This window comes from Zingiber officinale, chromosome 8A (genome assembly GCF_018446385.1).
Source record: "Zingiber officinale cultivar Zhangliang chromosome 8A, Zo_v1.1, whole genome shotgun sequence".
NCBI classification, from domain to species: domain Eukaryota; kingdom Viridiplantae; phylum Streptophyta; class Magnoliopsida; order Zingiberales; family Zingiberaceae; genus Zingiber; species Zingiber officinale.
Window position 1 is genome coordinate 44,835,992 of NC_056000.1, and position 20,282 is coordinate 44,856,273.

General features: G+C 38.5%; 2 protein-coding genes and 1 pseudogene across 4 annotated transcripts; 1 reads left to right on the forward strand and 2 right to left on the reverse strand.

Moving 5' to 3' along the window:
* Positions 1-29: 29 nt before the first annotated feature.
* Positions 30-3,304, reverse strand: LOC122008747 (lipase-like). 2 transcript variants are annotated; one of them, XM_042564586.1, is made up of 9 exons: positions 2,833-3,304; positions 2,657-2,751; positions 2,431-2,534; positions 2,057-2,157; positions 1,863-1,963; positions 1,470-1,785; positions 1,348-1,400; positions 1,120-1,251; positions 30-386 (listed from the first exon to the last, which is right to left on the reverse strand). In XM_042564586.1, exons 1-9 carry the CDS (start codon positions 3,094-3,096, stop codon positions 227-229), a joined length of 1,326 nt encoding a protein of 441 aa, XP_042420520.1. In that variant the 5' UTR covers positions 3,097-3,304; the 3' UTR covers positions 30-226. The 2 variants fall into 2 exon arrangements, with proteins under 2 accessions (XP_042420520.1, XP_042420519.1); XM_042564585.1 differs by having other exon boundaries at positions 1,348-1,785.
* Positions 3,305-8,753: 5,449 nt separating this feature from the next.
* On the reverse strand, positions 8,754-13,738 carry LOC122008748. Of its 2 annotated transcripts, XM_042564587.1 has the most exons (3): positions 13,542-13,738; positions 10,959-11,164; positions 8,754-10,786 (listed from the first exon to the last, which is right to left on the reverse strand). In XM_042564587.1, the coding sequence occupies exons 2-3, from the start codon at positions 11,045-11,047 to the stop codon at positions 8,842-8,844; spliced, it is 2,034 nt and encodes a 677-aa protein (XP_042420521.1). In that variant the 5' UTR covers positions 11,048-11,164; positions 13,542-13,738; the 3' UTR covers positions 8,754-8,841. The 2 variants fall into 2 exon arrangements, with proteins under 2 accessions (XP_042420521.1, XP_042420522.1); XM_042564588.1 differs by lacking the exon at positions 10,959-11,164 and having other exon boundaries at positions 13,542-13,736.
* Positions 13,739-14,231: 493 nt separating this feature from the next.
* LOC122011688 lies at positions 14,232-16,725 on the forward strand (annotated as a pseudogene).
* The last annotated feature ends 3,557 nt before the right edge of the window (positions 16,726-20,282 follow it).

Below are 20,282 nucleotides of genomic sequence, written 5' to 3' on the forward strand. Positions count from 1 at the left end.
CAAGTGACTCAACATTGACACCAAAAAAAGACACCTAAATTTTTCTTGCTTGGAAATAAGAAGAAAACTCGTGAGGCGTAGTTTGTTATCGAGTGCAAAACTCATTAGTTTGTGGTGGCTCAAGTTCAAGTCTTGAACAAAAATTCACAGCTTCTAATCGCCTACTTTATAGTCTTGAACAAAAATTCACAGCTTCTAATCACCTACTTGAGTAGTATTTCAATCTTTAGCCACTTTGCTTGGGCAAGATAGGCGGCATGTTGTTTCGAATTATGTGCTTTCTGCATCTTTGAAATATGCTATCATACAAAAGATCAAATTGTATTCCTGCTCGCTCTCGATTCACAATGAAGAAGATGTGATCGGCTTCAAGGATCCTGTAGTACCTGTGACGGTAGAAAGAAAGATTGGTTCAAATTGGGTAATGTGAGTTGACGAAAGGATTACAAACAAATGGGAACTTAGCTGATAGTTTACGACTGAATACAAGATTCTTGACATTAAAGAAGGAAGAAGGCGAATAGAATGAATCATTGTGCTTGATAAACTAACAACAACTAGGAGCAATTCATTGCGACATCATAGAAGCATGAGCCATTCATGTTTTGAACTATGCTAAATTCCATGATCATCGTGAGGTAACTAACATGACACATTGTTTCAAACGAACTAATCCTTCATGCTTGTTGCAAGTAATACGGTTGTGTTCCCAGTTCTGGTTAAACAGATTTTACCAGAAGCGGAACTTGATTTCAGAGTACAACATCAATGACCATGGAATAAATCACATCTTCAATTTAAACTCGACTTCGAGTCGAACCCAAGAATCTGAGATTGTGTAAAGGCAGCATTTGGTTTCCTAATTTTCCATTTTTATTTTCTGGAAAAAGGAAAAACATTATTTGGTTGACAATTTCCACATTTATTTTTTCTAAAAAAAAGGGAGAAATCATTGTATGGGAAAATAGAGAATGCCTAAAAGTCATTTTCTATGACAAGAGAAAATGCATGTTTTTCATAAAACAAAAATAGAAACCAAACCTAAGTTTCTCCAATTGCATGCTTCTATGGGAAAGAATGTGGTATCGGAAAATGATGATGATGTGCAGGAGTACAAACCATATTCCTGGTTGTAGAGGATGGCATTTTGAGTCATCTGCAACAAATTTGTTCGGGTGTTCCATAGGCAGCCTAGGATGTGTCATGGATATTGTATTCAGAGCCCCATCATTGTCTTCCCAATCTTCATCCCTGCTCCAGTGTTCAAAGAATCTCAAATTGGTTTCCAACCATAAACCTCATCTGAAATCCGAACTATACATGAATTAATATACATGTCTGACTCACCGGTATCCTTTGTAAGGTGGTGGAGCATTGCGAGGGAATCGCCACTGGCACATCTGCAAGACTCGAAGAAACAGCAACGGGTGGATACCCAAGATACTGGAGGGAATTGTGAACCCAAATACCTTTCTCGTTCTCTTAGTTGCGTAGCTAAAGTAGAATGTGTTGGGGAAGGTTTGAAGTTCCGAATTAAGCCGGATTGAGCCTTGAATTGTTAGGTCAGGTAGGATCCAATCCCCTGAAGCGAAAGGCCCGGTGTTTCCTAAGAGCAGATCAACCAGACCTGAGAGGCCGGTATTCCTCCATCCCATCTGAAAATGATCAAATCCAAAGTTGTAGTAGTGCTTGAGCCATGAAATGTCCAACCAATCATAGATGATAACTCCCAGCCGGCAAAATTGAAGCAGTGATATAGGTTTCATGAACCTACCATCCTCCGGTCTGGAAAACAAAACCAAAGGATTAGGAACTCGAAGCAAGTATGCTATCGGGTTTTGAGGAACCAAGAAGTTGCTCACCGCATGCCATCAAAGTAGGCTCTAGTGGTTCCATTGAGCGCGCCGGACAGAGAAGTAAGGCTCAGAACCCAGTCCTCTGAAGTGTCATAGCCACTGAATGCCTGTTGGAGCACCACAAATGCGAGTAAATTCACAATCCTTGTGAGGAAGAAAGCAAGAGATACAAATATGCATCGACTGAGAAAGTAAAGCACCTTATCGGCGAGCATCTGCTGCAATACCCTAACAACCTGAACACCTGCTGAATGCCCAACAAAATGGAGAGGATGGCGTTCGTCCCACGAAGGATAGTGCCCTGCAATCCAGCCAAATTGTTTGGATCCATCAAAGTTTATAATCAGAAATCTAGTTCCAATATTGTACCAAATTTCTATTTTGTTATACAAAAAGGGGGCTTAGAATTCTATTGTTTCAATATTTTGAGATTTAGAAGTATGAACTTCTACAACACTAAGGAATTATTTCTGAACAGGAATTGGATCAAAACAAGCAAGAGAGGATGAGTAAACATGATCTTTTAAAACCGGATAGATAAAAATTTGAACCCTATTTTCCAGTTTTAGCTTGCCTTGTTCATAAATCTTCCCAAATTGTGAATGTCGAGAGATCCTGCTATGCTCCTCGCCGTAGTCCACCTGCCCTCCCTTCAGGTAATAGAACAGTTCCCTTGCCCTGTGCTCAAAGGTATATCGAGTTTTAAAAATCCAAAAGGTGAAATCGATTTTTTTTTTTTTCCTATCAGATTCTCAAAGAAGAAGGGAAGCAACCGAACCAATAATTTTGAGAAGAAGCACCTGTCATGGATGCTGGTTAGGGATCCCAGATCAGGGACCAGAACACGCTCATCCTTCTTCTCCGCCCCGGCGAAGTAGGACAAACCGCCAAGTCTCTGCAACCCAAACAAAACCCAGAGTTAATGCGATATCGATGAAAAGAAAGGTAAAATCACAATCCCGATCAAGACATTTACCCCTTTTCCGAATCCGAAGATACCGTGCACCAACACGATAGGCGGCGGGGAACCCTCGAACACCACCGGCGGCTGGCCCCTTCCCTCCGCCTCCCTCTGCCAGGCGCCGAGGTTGAAGACATTAGGCCGCAGGCAGTCGGTGACGGCCTGCGACAGGTCGGACGCCAGCGCGGCGCTGAAGATGTAGAGGCCGAAGAGTAGGTGCACCGTCACGCTGACGAAGAGCTCCGTCAGCCCGAGGATTCCGATCGATAGCCTCGCCATTTCTCCTCCCGAAACGAACCAAAAAGAGCTCCCTTTCTCGGCGTCTATCCCCTCCTAATCTTCGATCGAAAGCGAAGGAACAAGAAGACGAAGAGAGGAGGAATGGAAGAAGGCTCAAGCCACGACCTTCTTCCTTCTTCTCATCTTCTTCCAAGATTTTCTCGATTTTTCTTCGCACCTTGTGATTCGGAAGAGGAAAAGGAACGCTCTTGCCTGCATTTATAGGACGAGTCTTTGCCTTGTGAAGAAGGGCAGCAGCAAAAATGATCAACCAACTTTTTCGCCAATTTTTCCAGGAAATTTCAAAATGCACCCTCCTAAAGTTATCTCATCGAACGTGCCCCTCGTACTTTTTAAATTGTTAAAATATCCTTTATAATTCTCAATCGGCTTGCAAATTTCCACTTATACCCCTAACCAAGGATGGGTGATTCATAAATTTTGCAATCGCGCTTGATTCTACCAGCATCCGGTCTGTTTTAGGTCAGGAGGACACACTCACATGTCCCACTCTGAGCTAACTCGGTCATCTTGCCATGTCGTTATCCTGATTACACCTAGCCGAGTTGGTCCGAGTATTGATTTGCCAAGCTGAGTTGAGCTAATTTGAGTTGGTCCGAGTTATCGACTTGCCGATCTACCAACCTACCGAGCTAGTCTAAGCGGTTGAGTTACCAAGTCGCTAGGCCGAGTCGTATAAGACATGGGTCATGATTCTCCACTTTTATGCTTTGAAAAAGAGCTTCCTCGGATTCTATTTCTTGTTCTTTTCTTTACATACTACTCATCCTAATGACTTAGATATTGGAGAGACTTTACTAGGTCAATTCTTGATGAGTCCTTTAATACGTATTACCACATCAACCCTCTATTTTTGCTCCACCAGTAGTAGTGAATATTGATTTTTAGATAAGATATTTTATAACCATGAATTGGGCATTGATAGTCATTTTAATTGTAGCATAATATTTTGATATTTTAACTTTTTATAGGCATTTTAGGGGCATTTCAAATAAGGAGATTGTAAAGGCAGGATTATTAGAATTGTAGTTTTTAATCTCGATGATATTTTTAAAAAAGAAAATGAAGATTTGATGAATCTATTTGCAATAAGATATTGTGATTTGTTTGTTCGCGATGTATTAATGATGGGTACAACCTTAAATATTTGAGAGCTATCTTAAAAAGATAAAACTTTAGGGAGTGAAATTGAAAATTGCCTCCTTTCATTCTCCTGCTTTCTTGGCTGGTCAGCAATTGGAGGCGTGGTACCACCAATGCCTCTCTTTTGCATTAAATTCAAGTCTAGAACCTTCATTTGAATCTTGATTATTCATCAGAATATATTCTTATTTATTTATTTATTTATTTTAATTGTTTTTTTTAATGTATTCTTAATTTCAAATAGGATAAGTCAACGAGAATGTTTCTATTTCCTTATATAAACTCAGCCACAAAAAACACCTTAGATTTTCCTATGCATTAATCTTGATTTTATTATTATTATTATTATTATTATTATTATTATTATTATAGTAAATCATAAGAGCACCCACGTCAATTATTTTATCTAAAAATTTTACTCTAAATTTTAAATAAGATAATTAAAAAAATTTTATATCAGCTAGCTATCCATTTCTTAAATTTTATATTTATAAATAGTGCTTCTTTAAATTTAAGGAATACAATTCATTTCCTAAATATTATAAAAGAAAGAGAGAGAATAGATATATTATATGATGAAAAGTGAATATTTAAATTTAATAAAATAAATTTTTTATCATAAATTATATATTTTGGATAAGAAAGTTAGTGTGAATGCACTAACATATTTTTCTAAAACTTTCTCACTGTGTCTCTATGACGTATGTGCTAAAGTAATCAGAGAGCTTCTTGCTGTAAGAGATATTGGAATGAATAAAATCATCTTTTACTATAATAGAATAGTCGGAGCTATTTTCACAGGACGGACAGATGGTCATTACATAAGACATTGCCATCAAGAGGGACTTTCCTCATGATTTACACAAACAGATGATCTCGTGATTTATTTATCTACAAATGACTATGGCACCGATTGTGTGGGACGTCTGAGGTCAACGTATAACCTTTTGCCACCTAGAGTAATTAGAGTTGCGAGTGCAATTTTTAACTGATACAAAATATCTCGTTGAATATCTGATCTCTCATTGTATTAGGGTAAAATACCCCTTAATTTATTTGTCTGTATCTTACCGTGAGACCAATGATACTGTACCACTTGGGATGAGTGATATTACCTTTTACTCAAATAGAGTAATCAGAGTTGGCACCCAGATTTGGAGAATTGAGCAAATATTAAATCATGACAAAAACGATGAAAATACCATCACACATGGGAGCATACTTCGTATCTGATTTATTCCCTCCAATTGATGTGAGACAGTTATAGGGATTGCTAGGGTGATAGATTTCTACTTTTGCATGATAGAGTATTTAAAGCAAGAAACGTAATGCTTGGTTCAACTTCATATTTGGAGGTCAATGTACTATCCTTATTCAAGTATAATTTAATTTAACATTTAGTATCCTTATTCAAAAAGTCAAGACTATTAGGACCTTTTGAGAGGTAGAGGGGGTGAATAACTCATCGTATTTTAATGATGTTGGTTTTGCAACGGATTAAACTTGAAGCATATTCACAATGCTAACACTATGAATTTACTTGGTATCCACCTCAAGAAGAAGTGACTAATTCAAAAATCTGGCCCTCACTCACTCATCCACTATCAAATACCTCCTTCTCGGAAACATTCCGGAGGCGGAGAAGCCTCGTACAAACTCACACACAAGAATATACAAGAAGAAAGAAATACAAGCTAATACAATGTCAACTCTTACAAGATTTACAATAAAGAAACCCTAACTTGTTCTTCTTCTTGCCTTGGAACACCTCTTGACCTTGAAAGTGCAACGACACTTGTCTCCAAAAAACTTCAAAAACTGGTGGAAGGCTGTGAGCTCGGTGGGAGAGGATAGAGCGATACCTGAAATAGTGTGTCAAAACCCTTTTATCGGGTGCACAATGGCTAGATTTTCAAGCTTTAATCGACTAGCCTAGTGGATTAAGACATGCTGAATCGATTAGCCAGATCGATTCAGCAACATTCTGTTCGATCACAAGAAATGACTTAAGCGATCAACCTGATTGTTTAAGCTTCGAACAGAAACATTCTGTTCGAAGCAGAAACGCACCGTAAGCGATTAACCTAATCGCTTACGGTGTCTAATCGATTACACCAATCGATTAGGAAATCTTCCTGGCGATTTTAAGCTTAAGTGATTGATCTAATCGCTTAAGCTATGGTAATCGACTAGGCAAATCGAGTACCACACCCTAACTTCCAAAACCTAAGTCTGGGGTTTCTTGCCCAACATCCGGTCCACTATGACATGTTGAGACTTCACATTGCTTAACATCTGGTCAACTTTGACCTGCTGGGACTTTTTCACCAAATTTTCAGTCAATCCTTTGACTCACTTGGACTTTTTCTCCTTATGCCAAGTATCCGGTCAATCCTTTAATCTACTTGGACTTCCAAACACCATATGTCCGATCAACCTTGATCTACGTTGATTTCTACATGTCTGACTTCACTCACCAGGACTTCATCATTGTCTATCTTCACTCACTAAGGTTTTTCATCACCTAGCTTCACTCACTAGGATTTTCACCTGGCTTCACTCATTAGAATTTTCTCACTTGCCTAGCTTCACTCACCAAGACTTTCATCTGCCTGGTTTCACTCACCAGGACTTTCCAACATCAAGTGTTTAGTCAACACTGATCCACTTGAATTTCATCATCTGCCAACATCTCCGTTGGGCTTGCACTTACCTAGGACTTCTCAGTCAGATATTCGATCAGCCTTGACCTACTTAATTCTTCTTCACATAAAACTAGTCAAACATTGACCAAAGGGGAATTTCTCTAACAATCTCCCCAAATGGATGATTGCACATGTAGTCTCCATACATTGTCAAACATCAAGACTCAAGCTTGAGCCAATTCAAGCTTGTCAACTTAGTCAACCTTGACCTGAAATTGCACCAACAAGAACTATTCGTTCATCGTACCATAAGTCAAAATCTATGAAATTATTGCTACAATATGATCGTAAACTGAAGTAATTGAAAGTAGACTTCTCACTCCCCCGACATTTTAAGGTGGCGGTGGTGATGGACTTGCTTGATTTTGGTGTTCTTGGTTGTCTCTGGTGGTGGTGGTGGTGGTGATTTTACTTCTTGAGTGAGCTTTCGTCAGTAATGCATGTCTTCTCACCCCGACCTCATCACATAAGTGCTCCACCGCCCCCTCATCCCCGCCCTACATCCGCCACCCTATCTTCTTTGCAAACGCCATCATCTTCTCCTTTTGCTCCGCCGTGAACTTGGTCTGGAACCTCTTCCTCAACACCATAAACGGTCGCTACGCCGCCAGATCCTTGCTCGACGACTTCATTCCCGCTGCCACCACGCTGCTATTCCCAACTTGCACTATCAGGCTGGATGCAACGTCGAAAGCCTTCAAGCGCCCTAACCATGGTCTTTTTGGTGGAAGCTCCAATGGCAATCACAGGCGGCACACTTGAGCGCCTTTGCCAACACTCAACATGAACCCACAACAACCGTCCAGTAGGGGGAAAAAAAATCAAAAGGTAATTTGGAAAAAAAAAAAAAATTAACTCGAAATCGTAGAAAACCTTATACTTTAGAAGTATTCCGATTTCAAATTAAATCTCTCATTTTCTGACATGACGAACATACTCCATTAATATAGCGAACATACTCCGTTACTAAGAATCATTCTTTATCTAAACTAAATAAGATTTTTATAGATAATTTTAAATATAACTAAAATTATCAATAATAACTTTTAACCAAAATAATCAAAGGGAAAGGGTTAAGACAATCTTCTCCTAATTTATCTAACAAATAAACTCAAAATATAACTTATATAAAATATTTATCTCATTTAAAATTCTTCATATTATATTTTGGTCGTAACATGAAAGTGAAACATAAGTAACAATTATGATTTTTTTTATTTGTTTTTGTATAATAATTAAATAGATGGGGACAATAAACGGTGAGCCACCATCTTATCCTCACAGATAACAATTCAACATTTTTTGTCTTAAAACTAAATCAGGCTGAAATAAAAACCAAATCAACTGAAGCTCTGGAGCTTTTTCTTTTGTGGAAATGGCAAGAGGATTCCAGAAGACACTACATAGGCAAACACACGTTTCCTTCCATGAAGCAAGCAAACATTATAATTCTTTTCCTATTTTATTTATGCAAGAATGAAAAGAAACAAACACCTAAGAAAGTTTAAGGGAAAAATGGACTCTCTATTTATTTATTTATTTTTTTGATATGGTCCAGTTCAGAGGTATAACATGTTCCTTGTCTAAAGAATGAAAGTTAAGATTTAGATCCGGTCCAGTTCAGATAATTTCTTTTTTTTGTTTAGTGTAAGTTTTGAGATATGTAAGGATATATATAAATAGACTGAATGAGCAAGGAAGGAGAACAATGTTGCAATGCATCGAGTTGATGCGTTGCCTTCAATGTCTCCATCTTGAATACTAACTCTATTCTACCAGTTAAGTCACTAATCAAAGCATGAAATTTTCATTCATGAGCATCAAAAAGTAACAACCAATTTATGTCTTATTATTCTTTTTTCATCTTACAGCCTTTCTAGAGCAAAGAATCGGTGACATACCGTCTTGATATGCTGAGTAGGTCCTTCCCTGCAAACGGAGATGACCACTCAGTTAACCCGGAGGAGTTTGAAGACTCCTCGGCTGTGAGACCGCCATCCTGCAGCCAAGGAATGTAGGCACTGCCTGATGAATTCACGGCTGGCCTTGGCACCTCGCCACCCATGAACATGGTGGACCATGTTGATGATGAGTCAAAATTCCTTGTGGAAGGCTCCATAAGAGCTTTATCCATCCTCCAATCTACACGAGTATAGTCGTATCGTGTTGACACACCAGAACTCCAGTCAACTGAGGATGGAGGGGATGGCCCGGATGGGAGACCAGCAAAGCGACTGGGGGAAGAAGGAACCGCAAAAGATGATGCTGAAAAGTTTGAGTTGAATGGAGTGCCCCAACCAGTTGCAAAAGAATCCAGATCCACTGAGCTAGCACTGGGAGCTCTGAAATGATTCTGGTTAACGAACTGTTGAGCAGTAACACCATGCAAACCCAAGTAAGATGAGTTTGGCCTCAAGCTTCCATTTTCCGCGATCATCTCCACACTCAACATACCATTTGGATATGATCCTGTGGAAGAGGGTAACGATGCACTGGTGTTCCTGCTTGTCGATGCTAAGTTTTGTTTGGGAGGAATAGATTGGGGCCGCTGCATTACAATAACAGGCTCCCTCAATGTTAGTGATGGCATGTTAGCCTTTGGCTCATTACTCGTCATCAGCATGTATGGGTTAGATGGAGGTGCGGCTACCTGCTGAGACGATGGCATAGATAATGAAATGGAAGGAACAGAGCTAGCATTGGACCACCTTTTATCCATGGGAGTAACAACTTTTGTGGGAGTAACAAGTTGGGGTGGTCTTCCCCAATCTGGTTTGGGCTGCATCCTCCTCAAAGACTGCAAATTCTTGTTTGAAGAGTCCACAGTTCCATTTATCACAGCTTTATTATCGCTTAAATTGCACTCACCTATCCGTTGTTGAGTGACAACTGGAATTATTCCCTTCTGTTGCGGTCTTAACAATCCATTTTGAACAGGCATTATCATCTTATTGCCAAGGCCACTTTCTGAGACAAAATTCTCAGCTTCTTCCAATTTTGATGAAGCAGATTTTCCTTCCTGATTCTGTTCCTTCAAAGTCTCTTCAGCTTTCTCCAAGTCACCCTCACATGCTACTACTGTCCTTTCGACCTCTTGCTTTGTGCACTTGAACTTCATCACCATATCTGATAACTTTGCGAGCTCTGCTGTAATGTCCATCTTCCACTTGCCAGAATTGTCTGTGTTGGAAGAAATTTGGAGTTTGTTTTCTTCACTCAGTTCAAGGAGCCACGCAATGGATTCTTCAACCCGTCCTTCATTTTGTATCAGTGCCATTGTTGACTCTTCAGGAGAGAAACCCATTGCTACAATTTTCTGAGCAAGCATATCTAGTTTCCAAGACATGAGGTATCCACTACAGCGTTCATGTAGATCCTGAGCCCGCCTTTCCTTCTGCCGTTGATGTTTTCTCTCATTCTTCTGCCGAATCTTCTCCCTCTTATCCGTGTCACAACCAGGTACAGGTTCTGTGCGAGATACAGTACTAGTAGTTGTTTTCTCCTTCTGGTCCTCTTCACCAGAACCATTATGATTAGACATGGAATCTAACTCGCCACTTGTACCAAATGAACTAACAGACTGATTCTCTGTTTCATCTATGGTTCCAAGACGCCCATTGTTTTGGCTTGTTGCTATGGAAACAGTGGCAGACACATCAAACTTGTGGAATTTGCCGGTCACTGGATTATAAACATTGGAGGGGACACCATTTCCGTGGTTTGGAAGGGCTAAAGAAGGTTTTGAAGAGACTTTGCCATTTGCTTTGACTACCTTTCCAGACAATTTGCCTGACTTAGATTTAGTTGCTGGGGACATTTTACTGCATGAGACCATTACAAAAGAAACATATTAATAAATTGCTCAAATCATTGGATCAGCAAACTTGAGACAAACATGGCTCTGCTAAATGATGCTGACAACTCAAACAATCTAATAGCTCAGTAACATGAAACTACAGGATTAACATAACAAGAAAACTATCGAATGCATACCAAGGACTCCATCTCAGCACAACTGAGAAAGGAACAACAATTCCAGATGCCCTACATCTGCCACATGTGAAAGTTTGATATGCATCCATTTGGTTACCCGATTGAATGGTTGAATTTCAAATGTGCAAGAAGTAATATCAGTTTATCATGCCACCATGTCGTTACTGAATGTTGGTATTATCCGAGGACAAGTAGATTTCACCAATCTGATAGATATATTGTGCAAATTGGCCACCAAATTAAGCATGAAAAAAATGAGTTCTGACTTAATTTTTCCTAAACAACAAATTCTAAAAAACACTGCTTGGGTCATTTTTTTTAAAAATCAAACCACAAAAAGGAAGATGCTACAGATAAAAAACAAACAAAGGAGAAATCAGAAAAAGAAAGGAAAATTTAACTTCAAAAATGGAGAAACAATCAAATTCATCATTTGTATTTTCAAATAAAAAGAACATTGTAATAGAGGAGGAAGATGATGATCATGATATTCCACATTCATCACAAACCCTATTGGCAAATCTAAGCCAGTGTCTAATAGCAGTCTCAAAGTAATAAACCCACACTCATCTCAATAGCCATGTAATGGCTACTTCAATTGTACATCTGCTTGGTTGTTAAAATTGGTCAACTTAATCCAAATTGATAATGCCTGATACAGTTAATAATTGGAAACAAAGAATGTGAAACAATTATTTTAAAGTGAGAATATGGTGTGGGGCGACTACAATGCACAGTGGGCAATATGAGGTTACAAATTACTGCTTCCAGCATCACCTTAGTTTGGCGAATGCAACAGCAAATGGATCACCCTTGTTATTTGGCACTTATTCACATACATGGCCTTTCCATTATCAGTTACTTTTCGCTCTATACAAATGTTATGTGGGACTTCACTCAATAAGATATCTTTTCTTCAAGTATCTTTTCAAGTACAACAAAATCAAACAAAACATCAACCAAAATCACCAAATCAATAAAAGAAATTGGATAGATGGACAACTTTGAAACCTATTCTAGTGATGGCCTATCCCAATATCAAACCGATTTGTAACATTCTTCTAGCAGTCGTTCGCGACCCATGGTGCTTCATTACTACAGAACACACACTGGACAATGCTCTCTATTGTTCATAGTTCCTACACTTCATTGCACATTGGTTTTGCATGAAACTAAGCATTTCGACCCAACCAGCCATTGAAGCTTTTGTTTATTGTTGTCAATTTGATAAAACAAGAACTCAGCTACCACACCTGGTCAGCTACACCAGAGAAATAGAGAAGGGCTCACAATTATTGTTGCCCCTCATGCCATTTTAAATAAAATTCAAAATAAAAACCAACTTATGTTATTACTAACCATGAAGTATTTTTTTTTGGGATTTTAATAATCCTCTAAATTATGCTTCATTATCAGACAACTCCTTTATATATCAACATGTATTCCTTCTTAACCATCTAAAGTAATCAATCTAATACAAAAATCTAGGTGTTACTTTACTAAAGAATTGTGATTTACTGATGACAACATGTATTTACTATATATATGAATGCATTTAAACACTAAGATTTTAGTAATCTTGGATTCCTTGAGAATCTCTGCTAATTCAATTTGCATTCGCAAATTATTTACAATTGTATACTGTCTCAAAGAAAACATCCGCAGATATCAAGTAATGCCCACACATAAATTGCATTAAATGCAAAATATTGACATATTTGTTTTCCTACAATCCTATCTTGTACAAGTGTATAAATACCGTGGTTCAGCAAAATTCATGTAATAAATAATTAGCCATGGAAAATGAAATTCAAATTATTAAACAAAAACATGATGTTGCTTGCAGAAAATATACAAGAACATACTTTCATATGATAAAAAACCAAAAGAACTCTTGGTCATCACCGGATAAGATATGCACAAAGTGAATGCAATCTAAAACAGATTGATCATGAGTCCAAATTTAAGAAACCTCTGAAACCCAAACCTGTATAACTGACAACAATCACTAGGATAAAACTATTGAATGCATTAACCGTTTATTAAATCCCATAATCATAAATAAGAAGAAAAAACACCGCAAAATAAAAAGAAAAGCCATAAATTTCGATTCTACACCCCAAAGCTTCACCATTTGGCAAGCGTCTCCTTTGCAAAAGCAAGAACGGTACTGCAGTAGAAGTGTAGCAGAATTTTCGTCCTAAGGAACAGTGAAATCTCACAAAAGCAAACGAACGAATCCACGGATCTAACAAGCAAGCAACGTATGAAAATTGCACAACTTTCGCCCTATGGACACCCCACTAATTTGTCCAAGTGATAAACGACCAAATTCAAATTGCAGCATCGCTCAAATGAGTATCCCAAAAACCTAAATACCGGTAGAAATCCTTCCAAAGTCACCTCCCACACACAACATCACGAATAATCGCACTGCCCATCAAGACGCAATAAATATAACAACCAATACGAAGCAGAACAAGAAGAATACCCATGTGGGAACAAATTAATGCATATCATACCAAAAACAGCTGGAAAACAGGAACGGAATGGAACAAAACAGACGGACGATAAATAAGATACCAATCTGATGCTGCGAGCACTAGTCGTAGGCAGCGGCGGAGGCGACGACCGGGGGCGCGATCGAGGGGCGGAAGAAGGTAGGGTTTTGAAGGGGAGGGCAATTGGGAGCGGCGACGAGAGCGAAGCCGATCTGTTTCGATTTTCTCTCTCCTAAGTCGTTGCGGCCGAAACGCGGACGCGAACGCGTATTAAACCGCAATGGAAGTGGAAGATTTTGGGGTCCGGATGTCTCCCAAAAATAATATCAATGCATTGCCACGTAGCGAGCTGTGAGTCGATCACGTGTAATTTTTGAACTCTTCGGCCGACCGGTCGAACCGGCGGTTCAGATTGAGCCTAACATACCGAGGCCGGCCTGAGGCGTGGGTTAAAATTGAATCAACATGCTTAAAGAAAATAAATCTAGTTTGAACAACTTTTAATTTTAAAACTATAAAATTTATTATCATTTTCTAAAATATATAATGTTGAAGTAAATTTAATTAAGTTAGAATGATTTTAATTTATTAAGTCAAAAAAATATTTTTATGTATAACAGTATGTAATAATTTTAATTGTTTTAATGTAATGATAAAAAGGACGCCTTGTTTATAATTAAAATTATTATTTGAAATTAATATTTCTTTCTCTGTTTTTCGGTATTATAAGTTTTCCACTTTAACCTCGATTTCAGAAAGTTCTCGTAGGATTCACCGGGGAGCTCGAACGCGATCAGTTGGGGGCTCTGTCCTCCGTCACTTGCTTTGTTCTGCTCTCAGGTTTCAGCTTTAGCATACCCTGTTCTTGCCGGTTGCTTCATTTACTTTCTATATTAGTTTACGAATGCCACATCGTTTTTTGTTTCCTGTTTTTTTTTTCTTCTTTGCTGTTATTGGGTACTAGTTGATCCATAGATCGTGTTATCAAGTTTTTGAATCCGGAAGAAAAGTGGGGATTCCTATTTACGTGAAAGACTGCTCTAAATGATTTAGTCTTGATGCAATTTAAGCACACTACCTGTTTGGACGCCGATTTCATGTTTTGTTCAAGTTGTAGCTTGGTTTACTTGGAAAGGGTGAAAATTTGTGGATTATTTGGGTGATTTGATGATGGGCATAACGATTCGGAGCTAGTGTATGTGGGAGTGAGATTGGATTTTGGTGGGAAGAGGTCTGTGGAGTAAAGATACAACATTTCTGATACCCATAATTAGGAGTTTTTTCATTCTTTTTTCATATTAATAAAAACCTTTGAATTTTCATACGGCTGTCAATTTGATGTTCCAGGGATGACAGTGTTGTTGTGCCTCTTATGCTTTCTGGTTTAAAGATAGGTTGAAGAGCTGATTAAATACTCAAGCAAGGTTTTCGTTTGTTGATGGCTTGTCTTCTTTTTTCCAGATCAGCATGGCTGGGAGAGGTCGTGTGCCTCGTCAAGCGTTTGAAGAGCGATGGCATGAATATCCTGCTCCTCCTGAATGGTCATTTGTTCAAGGTCCAATAGTTCGCCCCCCTGACCCTGCAGGAATTGAAGACGAACTTGAATTGCAAATGCTGGAGATAAGGAGACTTTTGGTTGACAATCATAGGCTAGCAGAGGATTGAATGTCTTTGCATCGGGAGATGATCGATACCCAGGAGGGAATCGGTCAGTGGACATGGTGATTACAAATATCCATGCTGAGAAAGAAACCCATGCAAGGGAGTTGATTGAGAAAGGTCTAAAGCTTGAGGCTGACCTGAGAGCTGCTGAACCTTTAAGGGAGGAAGTCATACATCTTCGTTTGCAAATTAAGAAGTTAACTTCTACACCAGGTTCAATCTCTGACACAAGAATTAACAAGAGTGCGAGCTGATAATCAACAAATCCTCACTATGAAGGCTGAAATTGATAAGCTTCATCAGGAACTTATGCGTGTTTGGTTGGAATTTCACTCACTCAGTGACTTAAACAGCGAATTTTATCAACATAGCATCTAAATTATTTATTGGTAGGATGGGTATTGAGTACGAGAAGAAAGGAAACTATGAACTAATGGAACAAAAGCAGTCAATGGAGAAAAAGTTGATTTCCATGACATGTGAGATTGAAAAGTCACGTGCTGATTTGGCTACCATGGATGGGAGACCATGGGTTGTAGATAAATCAGTTAAATTCCTTTTTTCCTATATCTCAGAACGTATTTGATAGATAAGGCTTCGTACTTAGAGAGGATTATTGTTGACAATGTGAAATTAGAAATTGTTCCAGTTAAACTCTCATATCTACTTTACAATTCTCAACTTACATTGTTACCTGATCTAATGTGTTGTTTGAACATGGTTAATAGTTTCCCTTGTTCTTAACAATACATCACATTTCTGAGTGATCATTGATTTTGCCAAGGATCTTTCTTAACTTTTCTAGTTTGTTTCAAAAATTTTTCCTTCTTTTTCCTTATGTTCATTTTAAAAAAAATTCTAGTTAGTTATTTTCAATTTGCAATTTATGATGATCTTCCGAAGGTGGTGGAGGTATTGGGATGAAGTTTAGGAGCCCTGAAGGTCCAATTCTATCAAGGCACGGGGATGGATGTACCACTCTACCTGTAAGTTTTTTTTTGAAAAATTGAAGGTGAACATTTCCTTTTCCACCTTATTGTTAAAACATATTAAGTTATTTACATTACTTATTCTATCTTAACATTCTTAGCTGGTTGCTGATAAACCTCATCTCTATGATGGTGGCCTTGGATAATGTGGAACACCAGATCAGTCTCATGTTACTCGCCATTAAAACACATACTTGATTGCCTCTAAAATACAAAATATGGCATTTTTGTGGAGATGTTTCACCATAGACTGTTCAAAGTTCTAGCTTTATTGATTGAATCATTCTCCATCTGTTTATCTCAGCTGAAGGCTGTTTCATCCTTAGCAAGGCATTGTACATTACTGGGTTCCTTACTGGACAAATATTTTTTATGTGCTTTTGAATGGTAAACGTAGTACTTAAATGTTGTTTTCCACATTTTTCATCTCTGCTAATCTTTCATTTTCTGTCATGAATGTGGAGCTAAATTTTTGTCAATCTGTGGAAGTGGTCTTTAACAATTGCTGACAATGAGCCGATAAACATGTACAATTTTTCCTTAGTCAATGTTACGTAGTTAATAAATTCTTTGAAGATGAGTATCAAGGATTCTGCATTCATTGTTGATCTGTAACTGGCATGTAAATTGGGTTCTTTCAGATCAATCAGATCATTATACCCTATAAAGTGATATTTAGTTCTCAAGTGGATTAAATATAGATTAAGGTGCCAAATACGATATGTTGCTTAATGTGCCAAAGTGATTAGAAGTCAGAAGGTCATGAAATTCTGTTTTCTCCTTGATAGTAGAGGCTATATCACTCTTGCCACAAACATGACGATTGATTCCCCATACCTACACATTATGTACAGATTTCAACACTTATTATTCTTCTTGTTATTTCTGAAAAACTCAAATCTGTATGGTTCAAATTATTTGGGATTGGGCACTCAACCTTGAGCAATGGAGCTATCATGTTTTTTTAATCCGCCATTGACAACTCAGAGAAAGTTGGCACAGCTTTGGTTTAATTTGGTGATTTTTAAGAAGAATTGAAATAAACTGGAAAAATTCATCCATAAAATAGATAACTGGGGGATGATTCTGTTGTAGTGATTGAATACTGAAGTCTCAAGGATTAATTTGCAGATGATCATGGTTGTTTGATTGGTGCAACATCAGCAAGAGAGGCTTTCATAAGTACAAGCAATGCTCTATGATTGATGCTTCTATTGCTTTAGAGCTAGAGCTAAAAGCTTTAGAGCTACAACTTTTAGCTCTTCACCTTCACTGTGTTTCATGCCTTTGTTTTCTAGCTTTAGAATTCATGTTGGACAAAACAATTTGTTGCCGGAAATTTATAAGGTATTAGCTGAATTTAAATTACACTGAAATTAAATCCAACTTATCTGTCAAAATGACCTGAGCTGATAATCTAAGGTTGTCCGGAGGGGTTGGTTTCTACTAATTGCTGAGTGCAGACTGAGCTCTAAGTCTAAGCAGCAAAGTCTGAGCGAGTGGCCAATCGAGCGAAGCAGACAAGCCGAGCGAGTGGCCGGTCGGCCGAAGCAGACAGGCTGAGCGAGAGGCTGGTCGGGACGAGCTAGTGTCCGGTCGGGCGAAGCAGTCGAGTGAACTTTTGCCGGACAAATGAAACAACCGGGCGGGTGACGCAGAGAAATTGGTCGCGTGAGTACACTAAGCGAACCGAGGCTTGCGATGAACGCAGTTTCCTTGAAACAGATTCACCCCACCTCCGGCTGTGCTTCGAGGTTTCCTCGGGTCATCTATTTCCCAGGATACAATGGTGAACCGTGATTCCCACCAAGCACTGATGGTCACGACAAACTGAGAGGTACCCGACTGCTATCACGGGCACTCCGTTGAGCAAGAGCTGCATGACGGAGGAGAAGGGGAACGTAGGTGGAGAGCTTCTACTGCTGCTTTTCTATCTGTGTAACCTTGTGTCTGTGGTCGTAGCCTCCTTATATGGGAGCTCAGACCAATCGATAGCGTTAATGATCATTTAATGATCATTATTTGTCAGCTGTGAAACGCTAATGTTTCACTCGGCTACATTAATATTTCTTTAATGCATCCATTACACAAACAGTAAAAAGGTTTACGTGGCAAAATCTTGGTTGTTCCACTTGGATAAATTTTGCCCCAACAAGTTCGGCACTCAGCGTGGCATGCGCATGAGAGCCTCTCACACATTTGTTCACATCATCAAAGCATGTGAATCAATATAAACTAACCAAAATACCTTAAAACTCCCAATGTGGGATTAAAGTCTCATTCACAATAGAGCTTCATGTCTCTTCCACCTCTTCTCCATTCACATATATCTAACAATTCATCGGTGCATGAATTCTTGAAACTTGAAAGTGCTAAAGTCCACATGGTGATGTTTTGGATGCCACGATCATAATCATAGCGGCAAGTATTTATTGCTCTCTTCGAACTTAGTTCAGGTTGATACTTGCATCAAAGTGCTAATTTCGTCTCACTTCTGATATCATGAATATGATCATTTCTGCTTAGTTGATTGATAGTTCCATGTGCTTTAGCTTTTGCTACCCCAGAACAAGTCCGAAATTGCATAGTAAAACTGCAACAGTTCATTTATTGGGATGTAAGTTACCTAATTTTTTTGTAGTATCATTTTTCATCCCTACGCGATTCGACTATCTCTGATCCAGTAACTAAGGATTGGTATAATACTTGTACCTACGTTTTAATGCATGTGACTTTTAGCTTGCGTTCTTGTAGAATAACAGTGTAGGCTGCAAACCTAGTTACTTGAAGATTGTTGGCTTTCTGGCTTTCCATTTCAATCACTAGATATTGGTCAAGACAAAAACACATCAAATGCCCCAAAATAGTGCTTGAAAAAAATGGAGTAAGATTCTTGTCCGAAGTGAACAAAGAAAAGGTGAGGATTCCATAAAGAAGGGCTTGAAAGGATTTTAGTTTTTTCGGTCAGACCGTTTCGACGCCTAGTAGTCAAGTTTTCGTAAGTATCGAAAAATCATTCTGACATTGGCATAGATTTTATTTATCTGGATAGAATGAGTTGCATTCATTATTATCATATCTTCTTTCCCTTTGTCAATAGATTTCTGGTTGAGGTAGGCTAAATCCATTCTACACTAATCTCGTCTCAACACTTCCAAGAACATCAATCGATGCACCTTCAGGATGCTCCTCTTCCCCTTGTCACAAGACAGGTTTATAATAGATCCCACAGGTTATCCTAGTATGTGGTGGGATGCTTGCCACATGAGGTCGCGAGGTTGAAACTCAACTAATCGGGGCGTAAACCCCCGGTCCCTGTGCAACTCACCCCACCTGTCACATGCTCGCTCAGGATGTTGTGATTTACCTCCCTCGTGATGACCTTGGGTCGGATGCGACGGGAGCACTGAGGAGGTGTCACAAGACAGGTTTATAACAACTCTTTCTTTTTTCAGTGGATCACTTTTGTGCTTCCCGTAGACACTGCTGTGACTACTTATTCATTGAAACGATGTTATCAAGCGTTGACTTGGGTATATCGATGTGATTTTCTTTTATTTGTAGGTTTGGATGTCTGTAGGCAGCAACTGATTCAGAAATCTGTTCCAGGTAACATTCATCCTTACGTCTAAAGTTAACAATCTAGAGTTTGGTTGAGCAGCTGAAGCCTGAAGCAATTACTGCCAAGCATAGTTTCCAGCAGTAATTAGTAACTTGTGTTAAATATTGTTGACCATAAAAAGTCAAAGACTTAACTAGTTCCATATTCTCAAATGTCAACTTCACAAATCCTATTCCTCAACTAATGAGATCTACTAATTACGTTTCGCTTACAATCATGTTGCTTGGAGCTTGGTGTTCAGTGACTGTTCAGTGTTTGTGCTATAAATCAGGGAAGTTAGATAATTCTCTTGGTGTTACTCTCTTTGAATTAATCTCCCATAAGACGTTTTCTTATAGAATATTTAATAATATCTTTAATTTTCGCTAGTTTCTAATATTTGTAAAATTTTTTAATCATTTCAATTTTATTTAATGCTTGCTCTGTCTTCCAAATTTTTTCATTATAAATTGATTTTTATGGAAAAATAGTTATTGGCATAAATTGAATAAACTAAAGTTAAGCTTAATTTGAAAATAAATTTCTACTTAATATACTTAAAATTACAAAT

Excerpts from the sequence above, each read along its gene's own strand:
- LOC122008747 (XM_042564585.1), bottom strand. The coding sequence starts at position 3,096 with ATGGCGAGGCTATCGATCGGAATCCTCGGGCTGACGGAGCTCTTCGTC. Across the intron at positions 2,158-2,430 it reads TGGGAAGATTTATGAACAAG|GGCACTATCCTTCGTGGGAC; the intron begins GCAAGCTAAAAC and ends GCTGGATTGCAG. Across the intron at positions 1,252-1,347 it reads CCACCTTACAAAGGATACCG|GGATGAAGATTGGGAAGACA; the intron begins GTGAGTCAGACA and ends ACACTGGAGCAG.
- LOC122008748 (XM_042564587.1), bottom strand. The coding sequence starts at position 11,047 with ATGGATGCATATCAAACTTTCACATGTGGCAGATGTAGGGCATCTGGA. Across the intron at positions 10,787-10,958 it reads GTGCTGAGATGGAGTCCTTG|TAAAATGTCCCCAGCAACTA; the intron begins GTATGCATTCGA and ends GGTCTCATGCAG.